Source organism: Sinohyriopsis cumingii, chromosome 19 (genome assembly GCF_028554795.1).
Source record: "Sinohyriopsis cumingii isolate HCF-2022 chromosome 19, ASM2855479v2, whole genome shotgun sequence".
NCBI lineage: Eukaryota > Metazoa > Mollusca > Bivalvia > Unionida > Unionidae > Sinohyriopsis > Sinohyriopsis cumingii.
In genome coordinates, this window is record NC_142979.1 from 24236077 (window position 1) to 24249618 (window position 13542).

At 34.4% G+C, this 13542-nt stretch overlaps 1 protein-coding gene across 1 annotated transcript in view; it reads left to right on the plus strand.

Moving 5' to 3' along the window:
- Nucleotides 1–13411, plus strand: part of LOC149775292 (spermidine synthase-like) — a 32465-nt gene extending 19054 nt beyond the window's left edge. Inside the window, exons 6-8 of the mRNA XM_089942948.1 lie at nucleotides 1192–1337; nucleotides 4311–4433; nucleotides 11609–13411. Coding sequence (XP_089799074.1) covers nucleotides 1192–1337; nucleotides 4311–4433; nucleotides 11609–11659 — 320 coding nt within the window. The 3' untranslated portion in view covers nucleotides 11660–13411. The remainder of the gene's footprint in view (nucleotides 1–1191; nucleotides 1338–4310; nucleotides 4434–11608) is intronic.
- Nucleotides 13412–13542: the final 131 nt, after the last annotated feature.

Here is a 13542-nt window from a genome sequence, read left to right on the forward strand (position 1 = left end):
GAAGGCATGATACTATCCAAAAAGTAAACCTTGTTGTATCTAATCAGCAAGTCTAGTAATATCTAGCCAGTAAGCATAATAAAATTGAAACAGTACGCACAGTAATATACAGTCAGTAATCCTGGTAATATCCAATCAGTAAGCTCAGTCATATCCATCAGTAAGCCTCATACTATCCAATCAGTAAGCCCTGTAATATCCAATCAGTAAGCCTGGTAATATGCAGTCGGTAAGCCTATCCAGTTGGTAAGATTAACAAAGGGATACATTTTTCTTTTAATCCCAAGGGGGCGCTCACCAGTTTTTATGTACTTTTGAGAGAGTGACATATGTAAAGTGAAGTAGTTCACATTTAAAACATGCACAATGGAGAGAATGTTGGCATACCTCTATGCTACATTAATGTAATGTGGATGATATTTCTTTGGATATTGTACTTTTTGGAAATTTGACATGATTTAAGCACACTGCTAACTAAAATGACTGCTCCCTTGTGTTAAAACATCAGCCTGATTTAGTCTAAAGTACACTATACATAGCAGCTATTAAAATAGGGAAAATGAATTTTGCCAGACTAGACAATACAGCTTCTGAAAGTGCAGTGAATGAATTACCAAATATATAAAATGTGAAAAAAGTTATCGGCTCTTTTTTATACAATTTACCTCTGAAGTTCAGGAAGTGAAAATGACCAAGTAGAGCTAGCACTTTTTTGAAAGGTGCACATCTGAAGTAAGGCCAAGCTGTATACTCTATAACCCATAGTACACCCATCAATCATACACCAAAATAAAGGGAATTAAAGGTTCTTTGAATTAAGCCTAAGATATACAAGGTCTTTTTTAAATAGCCAGTATAACCAGTGAGGAAAGCCGGGGAAATTCTTTTTCTTTAAAATCCTAACCCTATGCAAAATACGAAACTGTAGAGCGCCACCCAAAGTCTTTTTGGGTTCTGGTGACCTTGACCCAGTTTATAAGATCACTTGAAACTATTTTGTTTTTATTAGAGGGCATCACCTTGTAAGCATTATGTATCCTGTATTTTAAGAATGAACAGAACCTGCTTTTGAAATTTAGGTATCTTAGTTCTCAAGAACAGATTAGCTTCTGGTGACTTTGACCTTATTTTAAAGGTCACAGATTACATTCTGTCTTCAGTAGAATATCAAACATGCTCTTCTCTTTTCAGCTGAAAATCTGTGGCTTGATCTTCATATAGCTACTATGTTATTCCAACTATGCCAGCGTTTGTTCCCTAGAGCCGGCTATGCCTATGCCAGTATGCCAACTTATGCCAGTGGCCAGATTGGTTTTGTCATGGCTACCACCAACCCTGTATGTATGATAGCATATGTAACACATACCTGCCAACCCTTATGATTTTGCCATAAGTCTTATGAAAATGACCCATAAAATGAATAAATGGAAAAACTGTGGAAATATTGTATTGTTTTAGTAAAATCCAGATAAATTGGCTTGTCTGTGTTTAATTTGGATCTCGGTTTCATATTACCTTTAGTGAAATTAGTCAGAGAACCAGACTGACTATATAGTAGAACCTCAGATGCTTTAAACTGCGTATATTTTTTCATGAGAAGCGTCTGCATAATCAAATTGTTGATTATAGCCTTTTTTTTATAAAAATGGCTTCCAGCTGCAGTCACATGTTAAAAATGAAAGGGAAAAACTATGTCTTTTAAAACGTTTTAATAATCAGTACAGAAGAATAAAAAGAAATATTCAGATTGTTCTGAATAAAAGCAGAAAGGGACACAATTACATTTATTGGACTTGTTGATTTGAGGACATCACATGGTGGGAGATACAATTGACATGATGTGAAATCAAGAGAAAAAAATTCCAAGAATTACATTGTGAGATAGCAACATTGGACTGCAACTGAAGCTTGTGCAACTGTGCTAGATGTCAGTAAGGTGTATGTGTACTTCACAAAGTTTCAGTCAAACGTTTACCATCGATGCATCAGTTTGGAATGTGGAACTTTTTAAATACACATTTTCTAACTTGACAATAGCAGTACATTGATATTTTGTTGCACCGTACTGAAAACTTGCCAATGTTATGGAAAAAATCAGCTCCCTTACTGAGATGATCTTGTTAGGGTTGGCAGGTCTGATAGCACAGTATCCATCCTGTGTGATGAAAAACTTTTGATTTATGTCAATTTCTTCAGGTTAATGCTCATCATAATTCATGCACACAATGTCATAGTGTTCCATAGGCAGTTGAACTGCTACTCCACCTATATGTGTCTTTCAGGTATTACATCAAAAATAGTTCATAGCAGTGTAACTGAAAATTATTCATAGTCAGTTGAACTGCTTATGTTACTTCATACATTGTCCTTCAGATAGCTGAAATAATTGATGTGATAGTACAAAGGAGGCCAGCTTTTAATTCAGTGCAACAATACAACAAATACTTCCACAAGTCCGTTATCAAAACACGATCAGCACCTAATTAGGTTCTCAGAGAAATGCTTGCAGACATAGTTGTTACTGTAGGTTGACACATTTTACGTTTAATTACAAGAGGACACATTAAATTTATGATGATTACACTTCAATGGAACTAAAAGATAGAACTAGGACACTCAAAATATGAGTGACGATATACACCTAATTTGTATTTATTTATTAAAGTACTGCCGCAACTTAGCATAAGTGACATTTTCATTAATCAAAATTTCCTTACATATCGTTAATTGCTGTGTAGTAGGAATGACGTTTGGAAAGAAAATGTAACAAATTGTAAGGCTTTTGTTTTTAATTTTAGATTGTTGACTACAATTTCCAGGTCCTATCTACCGTTTTTGATGATAAAACGAGTGATATATCAAAGTGTACATTGACAACTTTTACTGCAATTTTCTTCAACAAATTGGGATCAATTTTGGGGTATTTTCTGGTTTTAAAAAATGTGATCCACGCCTGACCCTGCATGATAAGTGGGTTTGCAGGTTATCAGAATGCGAGTTATTGAGGGAGTGGTGTATTAAGAGCAACAAAAGGGCAAATAATAAGTAACCAAATTATATATATCCAGCATTATGTAAATTGGCAACTTCTAGTATAATACATGGAATGAAACATCCACATCAAATCACTCTTGTCATGTGTATTGACTTCTGTCCTGTGAGACAAGCTTTTAATGTGAACTGTATTAAGGAACTTTTTAGTAATGTTTCACTTTAAAATATCTTGGGCTTTTTGAGCAGATGCAGTTTATATAACAAATGTTGACCATGTATTTTTTTTTAGTAATTTATATATTGTAACTTTATCTTTTGTTATAATTTTTGCAGAATGTTAACATCTTTACCATTTAGTTATAATCCTCTAGTTCTCTGTTTTCCAGTCTTCCATCTTTGCATTTTCAAACTTTTGTTTTTAATTATTACCATGTTTCTAAAGTTATGTGTATTCATCTAGGAGAGTAACATGCTCTAAAAGTTGGTTAATATGATAATTTTCACACATGTGTATTTTAACTATTAATTTATTACACCTTCAGTATATTGGTTCATAGCATCATAGCATACCTACACATAAACATAAATATCAGGATATAACTTCAGGAGACTAATTCAGCGATAGCAAAACTAGGTCAGTGTGACATAATTTTCTTGAGTGACATTTTGAGTTTAACGATTTATTTGTTACATCTTCTGTGTCGTGTATTCAGTAATAACAATCTGAAATGTTGCAATAACTTAGCTTTGTTTGACATACCTATACCAAACTTTTAAGGAAGGTTGCATTTTGAGATATAAAGAAACTTATTCATTTGGGGACCCAAAGGTCAAATGTCAAGATCACTATGATCTAAGTACTACAAAACACACTTCGACCAATTTGGGTATGTGAGAAAGCTTGCCAGTAGCTTCTCATGGGTCAATGGTTCTTCCTGGGGTTTTCCTGGGTTCTTCATCCACCATTAATACTGGCCGCCATACATAGCCTATCGTGTGCTGAAAAATGGCGTTAAACCCCACAACAACAACAAAACACACTTAACCACAGTTATAAAAATATGCTGTCCTTGACGATACAAGGAAGCCTACTAAATATTTTTAAAATCTAAATGTTTAATGTCATGTTCATTTGTAATTGAAAAGACAGATTTTTGTGTGCAAAACTTTAGTTCTATTGAATGTACCATTAGTAAAAGATTCAGCTCAGGTCTCCTAACAGAATGTTAGCATTTGTGTACTTTTTATAACCCTGATATTAGTTTAGTTTTACTTTGCTTAAGAAGAAATGTTAAAACCATGTTATTTATTTTCAGGATATTGATTTCACTGAGCCATGTAAGAAATTAACCGAGGACGAGATAGTAGCTATGGACCTTAAATTTTACAATAGTGATGTGCACAAGGCCGCATTTGTGTTACCCCAGTTTGCCAAAAAGGTACACAAATATTTTCATCACATTTACCTCCACTTTATAAATCAACTGTGCTTATATACAAAAAAAAGATAACTTTAATGACAGGAAAAAGGCTTAATGACTATGACAGGAAAAAGACTTAATGACTTTGATGTCACCTGGCTCTAAGGTTATTTGAGCTTCTGGTATGGACAGCCATCCAGCTTGCACCCATCACTGTCAAATATGGTCACTCAAAAACTTCTCAACAGAATTTGACCACATTTTGCAAAAATTACCATGGCATAAAGGGCTTTGAGATGTACACCAGTGATGCAGATTTGCCATCAGATATAACCAGTACTGCTAAAAATAGAAAAACAACTTCTGAAACATGGCAAAATATAAATCATCAAATATGGCTGCTGTTACTAAAAGTAGAAAAAGATGTAAATGATGTCTTGGGACAATCTGACTAAATTGGAAAGAAATAATTGGGTTTAAAGGGCTTTCAGATTTATACAAATGATGTGTATCTGTCTTTAAATATGGTCACTGTTTTTAAAAAAATCAGACAAACCAATAAACAACTTCATCAACAATATGGGTGATTAGTTCTCCTGAATGAAGAGTAATGTTGCCATGGGATTTTCATCAGAAAATGTCTTGTTGGTCCCAAACAAAAATGGTGCAGATCTGATGTTCAACATGGCCACTACAGTGGCCGTCTTGAAATCTTATTTGCTAATCCTCTTGAATGACCAAAATATTATCATGCCATTGTCACCAAAAAACTTCCGTGGAGTTGTGGTAGGCCCAAAATGAAAATGACATTAATCTGGTGTCAAATATGGCCACCACAGTGCACATTTTGAAAACATTATTGCCACTCCTCCTGAACAGATGGTCATATCAACATGTTTTTTTTTAAATTACTAAACAACTTCTTATGATATCTAGTTGATCCTAAGGGTGCCATTCGGACATTCAGTATGTTTGTGACTTGTGGCCATCTTGAAAATCTTGTTATCACAATTTCTCCTGCATCATTCATCATATCAGCATGGGATTATCACAGAAAGACCTATGATGGTTTATGATTGATACTTCTCCTGAATGAAAAGAATATTGACATAGGGTTTTCACCAAAGACTTCCTATGTTGTCTGGTTGGTCCTAAATGAAAATGTTGCCAATCTGATATCCATTATGGCTTCTAGTACTTCATCGACTTCTAACATGACTGCCACAATGGCCATCTTGAAAATTTTGTTATAACTACCTCTCTTAGATTGCTGGTTATATCATCATTGCCTTCTCCAGAGGACTTATTACGATGTCTAGTTGGTACTAAATAGACATTGTTTCAATCTGATATTGAATATGGCCAAAGTGCCATCCATCTTTAAAATCTTATAGTTACTCCTCCAAATTAAAATGACATATCAAAATGGAATTCCACCAGATGACTTTGTGTGAAACCTAAAGCTGTCATCTACCCACCCATTGATAGTAACCCAGGTAATAAAATGGGCCACCAGGTACCGATTTAAAAAAAAGAACATTTCCAAGTTCATCTCATAGACATCAGATAATAATGAGTACAGTTCATGGCTCATGTTGTGTAATTATTGGCTGCTGCACATTTATCCATCATTAGACCTCTGTCCAATATTCTTAGTTTCTATTTACAGTAACTGTATATGAAACATTTCCAAGAAAGCAGACGGGTTTCTTGAAAGTGAAATGATGTGCCGCAGATTCATTATGTTTTTATGCACACTTATGCAATAGACCAGTCTATATTGAAAAAAATGGTGCCAAATATTAAGCGAAAAAGGCTTTAATGATGTGACTCATGGCTTTTATTTAACAGAAAAATGTTAGATGAGTGGGATTGTGTTAAACTTAAAAACACATTGCATCAGGAAAAGGACAAATAAACAGCACTTGAAAAATTTTGAAAGAAGAGTTCTTCAGATGTAATATAGCATTCATTATTTGTAGTCTTAATGAAAATTCAGCAAATGTTAGACATATAGATTAGTTAAAGTAAGTGTTATGTATAAATAATGTAAAATGTACAAGTTTTTTTATCTCTATACAAATTATACAAGTATTTAGTTTATGGACTTGGTCTTTTCCCCTTCTAATGCATTCTCCAGTCACATTACGTTAGGAATATTGGCATGTTAACTCATGAATCCAGCCCTACTAAAAGACAAAAATCATCTTTTTCTATCTCATATAGACAAAGGGCAATAACTCTTTCCCATTAGCTCCCCTTAGCAGTGCCAGGTGTCATTATCTTTTTAGCTTTGCTGCTGTACTGATAGTATTGTACGTTTACCTCCAACAATCCAACCCATCTTAGTGTCAAAATTGTACCATCCAACTTTAGTTTTGGATTTATTGTATTCAACAATTATTCATCTGCAGGTTGCATACATTCTTTTTGCAATTTATGCAAAATTTGCATAACTCTTCGCCTTTATGGACTTTGTCTATTTAAGACCATGCTATCGTTGATCTCATTTTGTCATTTTTGAGTAAGAGCAACACTATTTGTGTTTACTGTGTTAGTAACGAAGAAGGTATTAGCAAATTAATAACATGCTGCATTGCTAATTTGTGCTTTGTTTTTCTTGTCTTTTCAATAGAAAATGTCAACTAAATGTATGAAATGTATAACTTCAAAGCAGGGGCCCCGAGTGGCCGAGTGGTCTAAAGCGCTCTTCGTTACGGATCACTGCCATCTCACCTCTGTCTGCGGCGGTTCGAGTCTAAGATTCAGCCAATGCGGGTATGTGAGAAAGCTTGCCAGTAGCTTCTCGAGGGTCGGTGGTTCTTTCCGGGGTTTTCCCGGGTTCTTCCTCCACCATTAATACTGGCCGCCATGTATAGCCTATCGTGTGCTGAAAAATGGCGTTAAACCCCACAACAACAACATAACTTCAAAGCATAGTCTAGAAGGCATCTAAATGTTACACTGTTTTCACTTACTCCAGTTAGTAACAGAGATGGTATTAGAGAGCTAGTAACATGCTGAATTGCTAATTTATGCTTTGTTTTTTTTTCCTTTGCGTCATTTCAGTAGAATGTCAACTAAATGAATGAAATGCATAAGATCAAAGATAGTCTAGTGGGCATCTAGAATGTGACACTATTCTCCCTTACTGTTAAAAATGGGTGGTGTTAGCAACATGCTGAATTACTCATTTATGCTTTATTTTCTCTTCTTGTTAAAAATGGGTGGTGTTAGCATGTTAGTAATGTGCTGAATTACTCCTTTATGCTTTATTTTCTCTTCTTGTGTCATTTCGGTAAAAGTGTCAACTAAAGCATAAAATGCAAGTTCAACACAATAGTCCAGAAGGCATTAAAAGGGGCAGGAAAGACAGAATAATTCAAGGAAACAACATGCTGTGGTCCCCCCCTCCAGCTCTCAAACCTAAAGTTTATTGCTTACAATTGTGACTTATTGGTGAGTGTCCCCCCAATTGTAGGTGGTCCAGTGGGTAAAGTCTTGAGTGCATGTGCTTTAAAATGGATTTATTTCACAGAACATGAGGGACTTTATTTTTCATAAAACAGTCCAGCCAACTATGATTTATGGGGATCTTAGTGACAGATCTGTTTCTTTAGCTTACCATTGCCAACATAATCTTAATATAACAGACTGCAGTGAGAAATCTGTCCATCCAGCTAAGCCCTTGGAGTGGCCAGTACCAGTGATAACAGAACCATCTTCTATACCACCAGCTTCCAAGCTGACCATAAGCCAGGCAAACCAGCCAGCTGTTCTGGCAGTGCCAGACTTCCATATGATCACTGCTTATCCACATGGGAGAGTTAGTGACATTTTCAGAGAGTACATCAATTGCACCCTATATGTCTTATCCAGAGTTACAACAAGAACCAGAACAGGACTCTACACACTGATCTCTGTCAACCAAATTCCCTCACTTCCTTTCCAAAATGAACTCTGTACTAGATTTTAACATGGCTCAGTTTTAGCCCAAACTTTGCTAAAGTTACTATTCTGTTAAACATGTTTCCTGATAACTTTAGCTTCAGCATTCAAGTGAGCCAGTGCCCTTTCCATCGACATGAACTATCTTCAGTTCAGATCGGATGGTTCGGTGGTCCTCTTGGGACAACCAGGCTTTGTAGCCAAAATAAGGTTACCATCTGCCGATAAAGAGTCATCATTCACTTGATACATCAAGAACAGAGGCCACGCAAGATCCTATTTGTACTTTCAAGCATTTCTTGAAATGCACAAGTTGTGGCACACACAAACGCCTCTTTCTTCGACAGAAAGCTGAGAAACAGGATAGCACCTGGCAGGCCCTTGTTTTGTGGCTGAAATTAAGTAATTAGGAGAACAGGTTATCAAAACCAGCCATCAGTCCCTAGAAGGATACCCAAGGTAGAGGTAGATGCTCAGCATTCCCTCCTCATATTACTATTCTCCTATAATAATATGATTGGAGAATGTATTTGACTGGAAAAGCAAATTGTGTTTTTCCAAGAATGCTTACCCAATCATATTACTTAAAAACCTCCTTACCACCCCAACATGTGAGCATTCTCATTAGTATATTGCTCAGCTAAAAAAAAAACTAGCAACACCTGGCTGTGGATAGGGGAGGTAATTTGCAAGAGTTATTGCCCTTTTATTATATGAGATGGACAATTTTAGCAGACTAATATTCCTAATGTAATGTGACTGGATAAGAATTCTTGGAGAAATATTATTTACCTATATAAAAAAATTAAATTTCTTTAAGGGTTCTTTATTAGGGTAAACAAATCTGGATTTTCGATAAAAAAAAATTTTTTTTACAAAGCACATGGAACAGGATGTTGCCAGATTTAACAGAAATCACCCTGCCATGAAGAGCTTTACGAAGTTTAACATAAATAACCCTTGCATGAAGGGCTTTTCCAAATCAAACTGAAATCACCCTGGCATGAAGTTCTTTATCAAATTTAACTGAAACCATCTTGACATGAAGGGCTTTTCCAAATCTAACTGAAATCACCCTGGCATGAAGGGCTTTTCCAAATCTTAACTGAAATCACCCTGGCATAAAGAGCTTTACCATATTTATCCAAAACCACCCTGGCATGAAATTCTTTATCAAATTTAACTGAAACATCCTGGCATGAAGGGCTTTACCAGATTTAACTGAAACCACCTTGGCAAGAAGAGTTTTCAGGTTGACAAGTTATGCACAACCATCACACAAAGCAGTTACCATACAAAAAAATGAAAGACTTTAAAGGAGCACTACTGCATAACATGAAGAAGAAAAAAAATCTGTAAAACTTTTGGGAATTATAGTCCTTGTAAAGACACAATTTTCTGACCCATAAAATACTGTCAAACATTTTGTACATGCATAATTAAAGTCAAACTTTCGGAATTTGAAAAGTGTCAACTTGAAGTTGATATAAGAAAAGAAAGGGCATTCCAAAACAATTCACTACAGACGTTGAATTATTAATGACTTTTAATATGTAGTAATCTGAAGAACTTGGCTCTCACACATACCATAAAATAACCTACTGACAGCTTAACACAAAAACTAAAAATAAACTGGCAATATGTGGAATTTACTTTGTCCATCTATGTGTGTGGATTACTCTTGCTTCAGTGTCCATGTTGAAACTCTTATACAGCTTTGATTAATATCACTGAACTTTCACTAAAGGTAAACTTGGGATTAGTATGTGTTTACCATCCTTTTATTATTGTATTTTACGAGAGAGAGATATGTGATAACTTAAACTTTCAGTTAGTAACACTTTGAGATGACCTCCACAGCCCAATTGCACAAGAACTTCACTTGCTTATTCACTGCTCTAAAACTGCATATAAAAACCTAACAGTTTTAGTTCCAGGAGAATAATTGACTGTCTATTTAAACTCTTTCAACCCACCAATGACAGCAGTAGATATTCTTTTATTATCACATAAATTAATGTGAAAGCATAAACATCATTTGCACCTTAGATTACCAGTTTGATTTGTCATGGGATCACATTATATCTTAACAAGCTCTGTTTCTAGATGAGAAAAGCCCTATGTATGTTGCAGTTTGACCATCTTGAAATGCAATTTTCAGCCCTTTTTTCTCATCTACAAATAGAGCTTGTAACATATAATATGATCCCATGACAATTTGTTTTGTACAGCTAATCCCAGACTTGCACAATAGTTGCATTCCCAAGACGCACAACTTGAAATTACGTAACTCAAAATTTTTGGTTTCCTGCCTTTAATTTTCATTGAAAAATACATAATTCGTTTAACCTTAATACCATTCTTTTAATTCATATACAAATCCTAATCGTGTAAATATGTGGATACCTATATACAGCCTTAATCCCGTTATCTAGCAGTGCATCATTACACCATTTGTAATGACTGCTGGAACACTTCTGATATCCTGTGAATTTGTTTTGGCTGGTGTTTGTAATGCATGGATAAAATGTTTAAAATTACCAGTTTATTTTCTTCTTCAAACTTTTTAATTACAAATTTGTTAATTTTCAAAAGCAGTAGATTTCAACTTTAAAATGGTATGTGTGGTTGACAGATTTAAAAAGAGCATTTTATCCTACTGCAGGTAGAATTACATGAATGTTAAAGTCATGTGAGTACTAATCATATGCAACCAGGCAATCTGTTCCCCATTTGCAGGTCACATACTTTGTACACAAAGTTTGCAGCTTTTGACAGAAGAACAATAAGTAGATGACCTTCATAAAGATAAGGGTATACATGGGGATAAATATTAATAATTAACCTGTCTTTCAACAATTTTAAAATAACTTTCACATTTCATCAGCTTGACCATAGTTTTCACAGGCAAATTAATTTTTTTTCAACAAGCCAGATGGGCATTTCACTTTGAATACATGAGGTTCCTGATCTAAAATTAAAGATGTCTGGAGCTTTCAGTTTGGATTTAAATTTTACTGGTGTGATTTTCCTAATGTTAAATTGTTCAGATAAAAATATAATTCTTTTGAAATATGCAAAGAACAAACATGGGACTCATAGTAATTCATTGATCCCAATGAATTTTGCTAGCACATTTTTACTGAAAACAATTCTTAATGGGTTTTATAGTATATGGTAGTTAACTGACACTCAAGATGAATTTTCAAATCTGTGCTCGTATTCCTGTCATTTTATGTTTTCAGGCTATGATGAAACAAGGAGCAGTGTGCAATGCAGTGAATGGAGACACTTAGTGGACCAAGAGAGGCATTTGCTTTTGTAGTAGCACAACATGTTGTAGATATTGTACGCATTACTACAAGTGTCCTCTTTCTTGTGCAAAAATGTTTTTGCATTACCAAACAACAATAAGTTGAAGCCAGAGATTTGTTATTTGGTCAAGCAATTTTTATTTCTTACACATGTAGGGGGACATTTGGGTAAGAAAGTGAGTATACGAATCTGACCTGTATGCCATTATCCCCATGCAGTGCTATTAAGTGACTTCCGACAATATCTGTCTTTTAACTCACATTAAAATTACTAAATATTTCATTTGGATTGTTTCTAATAATACAGTTGTTATTTCAACCATTAAGAATTTAAAATAAATTAATATGGTAATACATGTAAATATTTTTTATTGTACCTTCAAAAGCATCGATTTCATTTTTCAACACAAAGGAATCTATGACGTACTTGAACTTTTGTGCTCATCAAAGGACAGCGGATACTAGACAGGCATGTTTAAGAATGTGTGGTCTCCTGGATCATAAAGTTTTCTTTGCTTTTACTATAAAATTTTTTAGCTCTAAGCCGGCTTTCGGATTAATGGCATGGCATTCTTGCTCCATCCCATTTACAATGTTTTCAGAACTGTTAAAAAAAAAATTTAAGTTCGTCAAAATCACCAAAGATATTGGTCAAATTCTTTTTAACAAATCACATTAAATGCTGACACACTACAAGTTAGGCTTATTTTAAAATATGAACAAAACTAAAAATTAAATTTCAAAATATGCCTGGCTTAGTTTGATATATTTGATAGCATTTTATTCAAAGTACGACAGTTGTTTAACCATTAGGTTTGTCAAGAATTTGATGCCCAATAAGTACCAACAATCAAGGTATCGCATATCATTTTACATCACTGTACTTTGTGACTTGTTGTACCGTGATGCAAATATATCCTATTACTGATTATTAGCAGTATGTATATTGAAAATATTTTGAATTCCAAAGTTTCAGGAAATGAATTTCCCTGATTTTGCAGTTATCTTTCTTCACACGGTCTTGTGGTGTTACTTTGGTCTATTATTTGAATGTTGTCAAAATAAAAGTTCTGGTTACAATCATTAGTTAAGTACTGGGTATTTTAATTATTTTATTTTGCAACAACAAACAAATTAGCAATTAACATTTAATAAATATATCAAATGTTTTAACTGCTACATGACATCTAATTCTCATTTTCTCCTTTTGTTATTCAAAGAGTTGTGCATACTCTGTGCTTATTAACAAGGCGATTAGTCGATAAAGAAAGGTCCACTGCTGTGCTGGCATTTTAGCGTTTTATGGTTTTATTTGTGTGCATATAATATAAATAATTTAAGGTCAATTCTGCAATGAATAGCTATTGCAGGGTGACTGACCGAATCAAAATTGATGGCACGTGCAATACAAGGACTTGTTTTTAGAAGTACTTATAGAACCATAAGTAAACCATGGCTCTGCAGGGTTTCTGGCACACAAGTTAGGTTTATATAATTATGGGTTCATTTTGTAATCCGTGTTGTGGAAACTGCATTTGGAGCTTTCCTAGGACATTTTTATAGAGGGAGCATTTTTGACAATGTATAGTTTATCAGTGCTCAAATTTATTTTATGTCATTTTTACAAGATTTTATACCATTTCATGCAATTAGAGGGATTTTAATGCTTTGTTAAGAACACAAATATATTTAATGGCAGCCTGCATGCAGAATAAATATTTTACCTATGTTGAATGTTTTGTATTTAATTAGTTTCTATGCTGACTTTACAGTTTAATTAATATTTTAGAAACGTTTGGAGTTTTTAAAAGGAAAATGGAGAGTCTATTAACTAGTTATTCATTGAAGCATATACAATACACAGA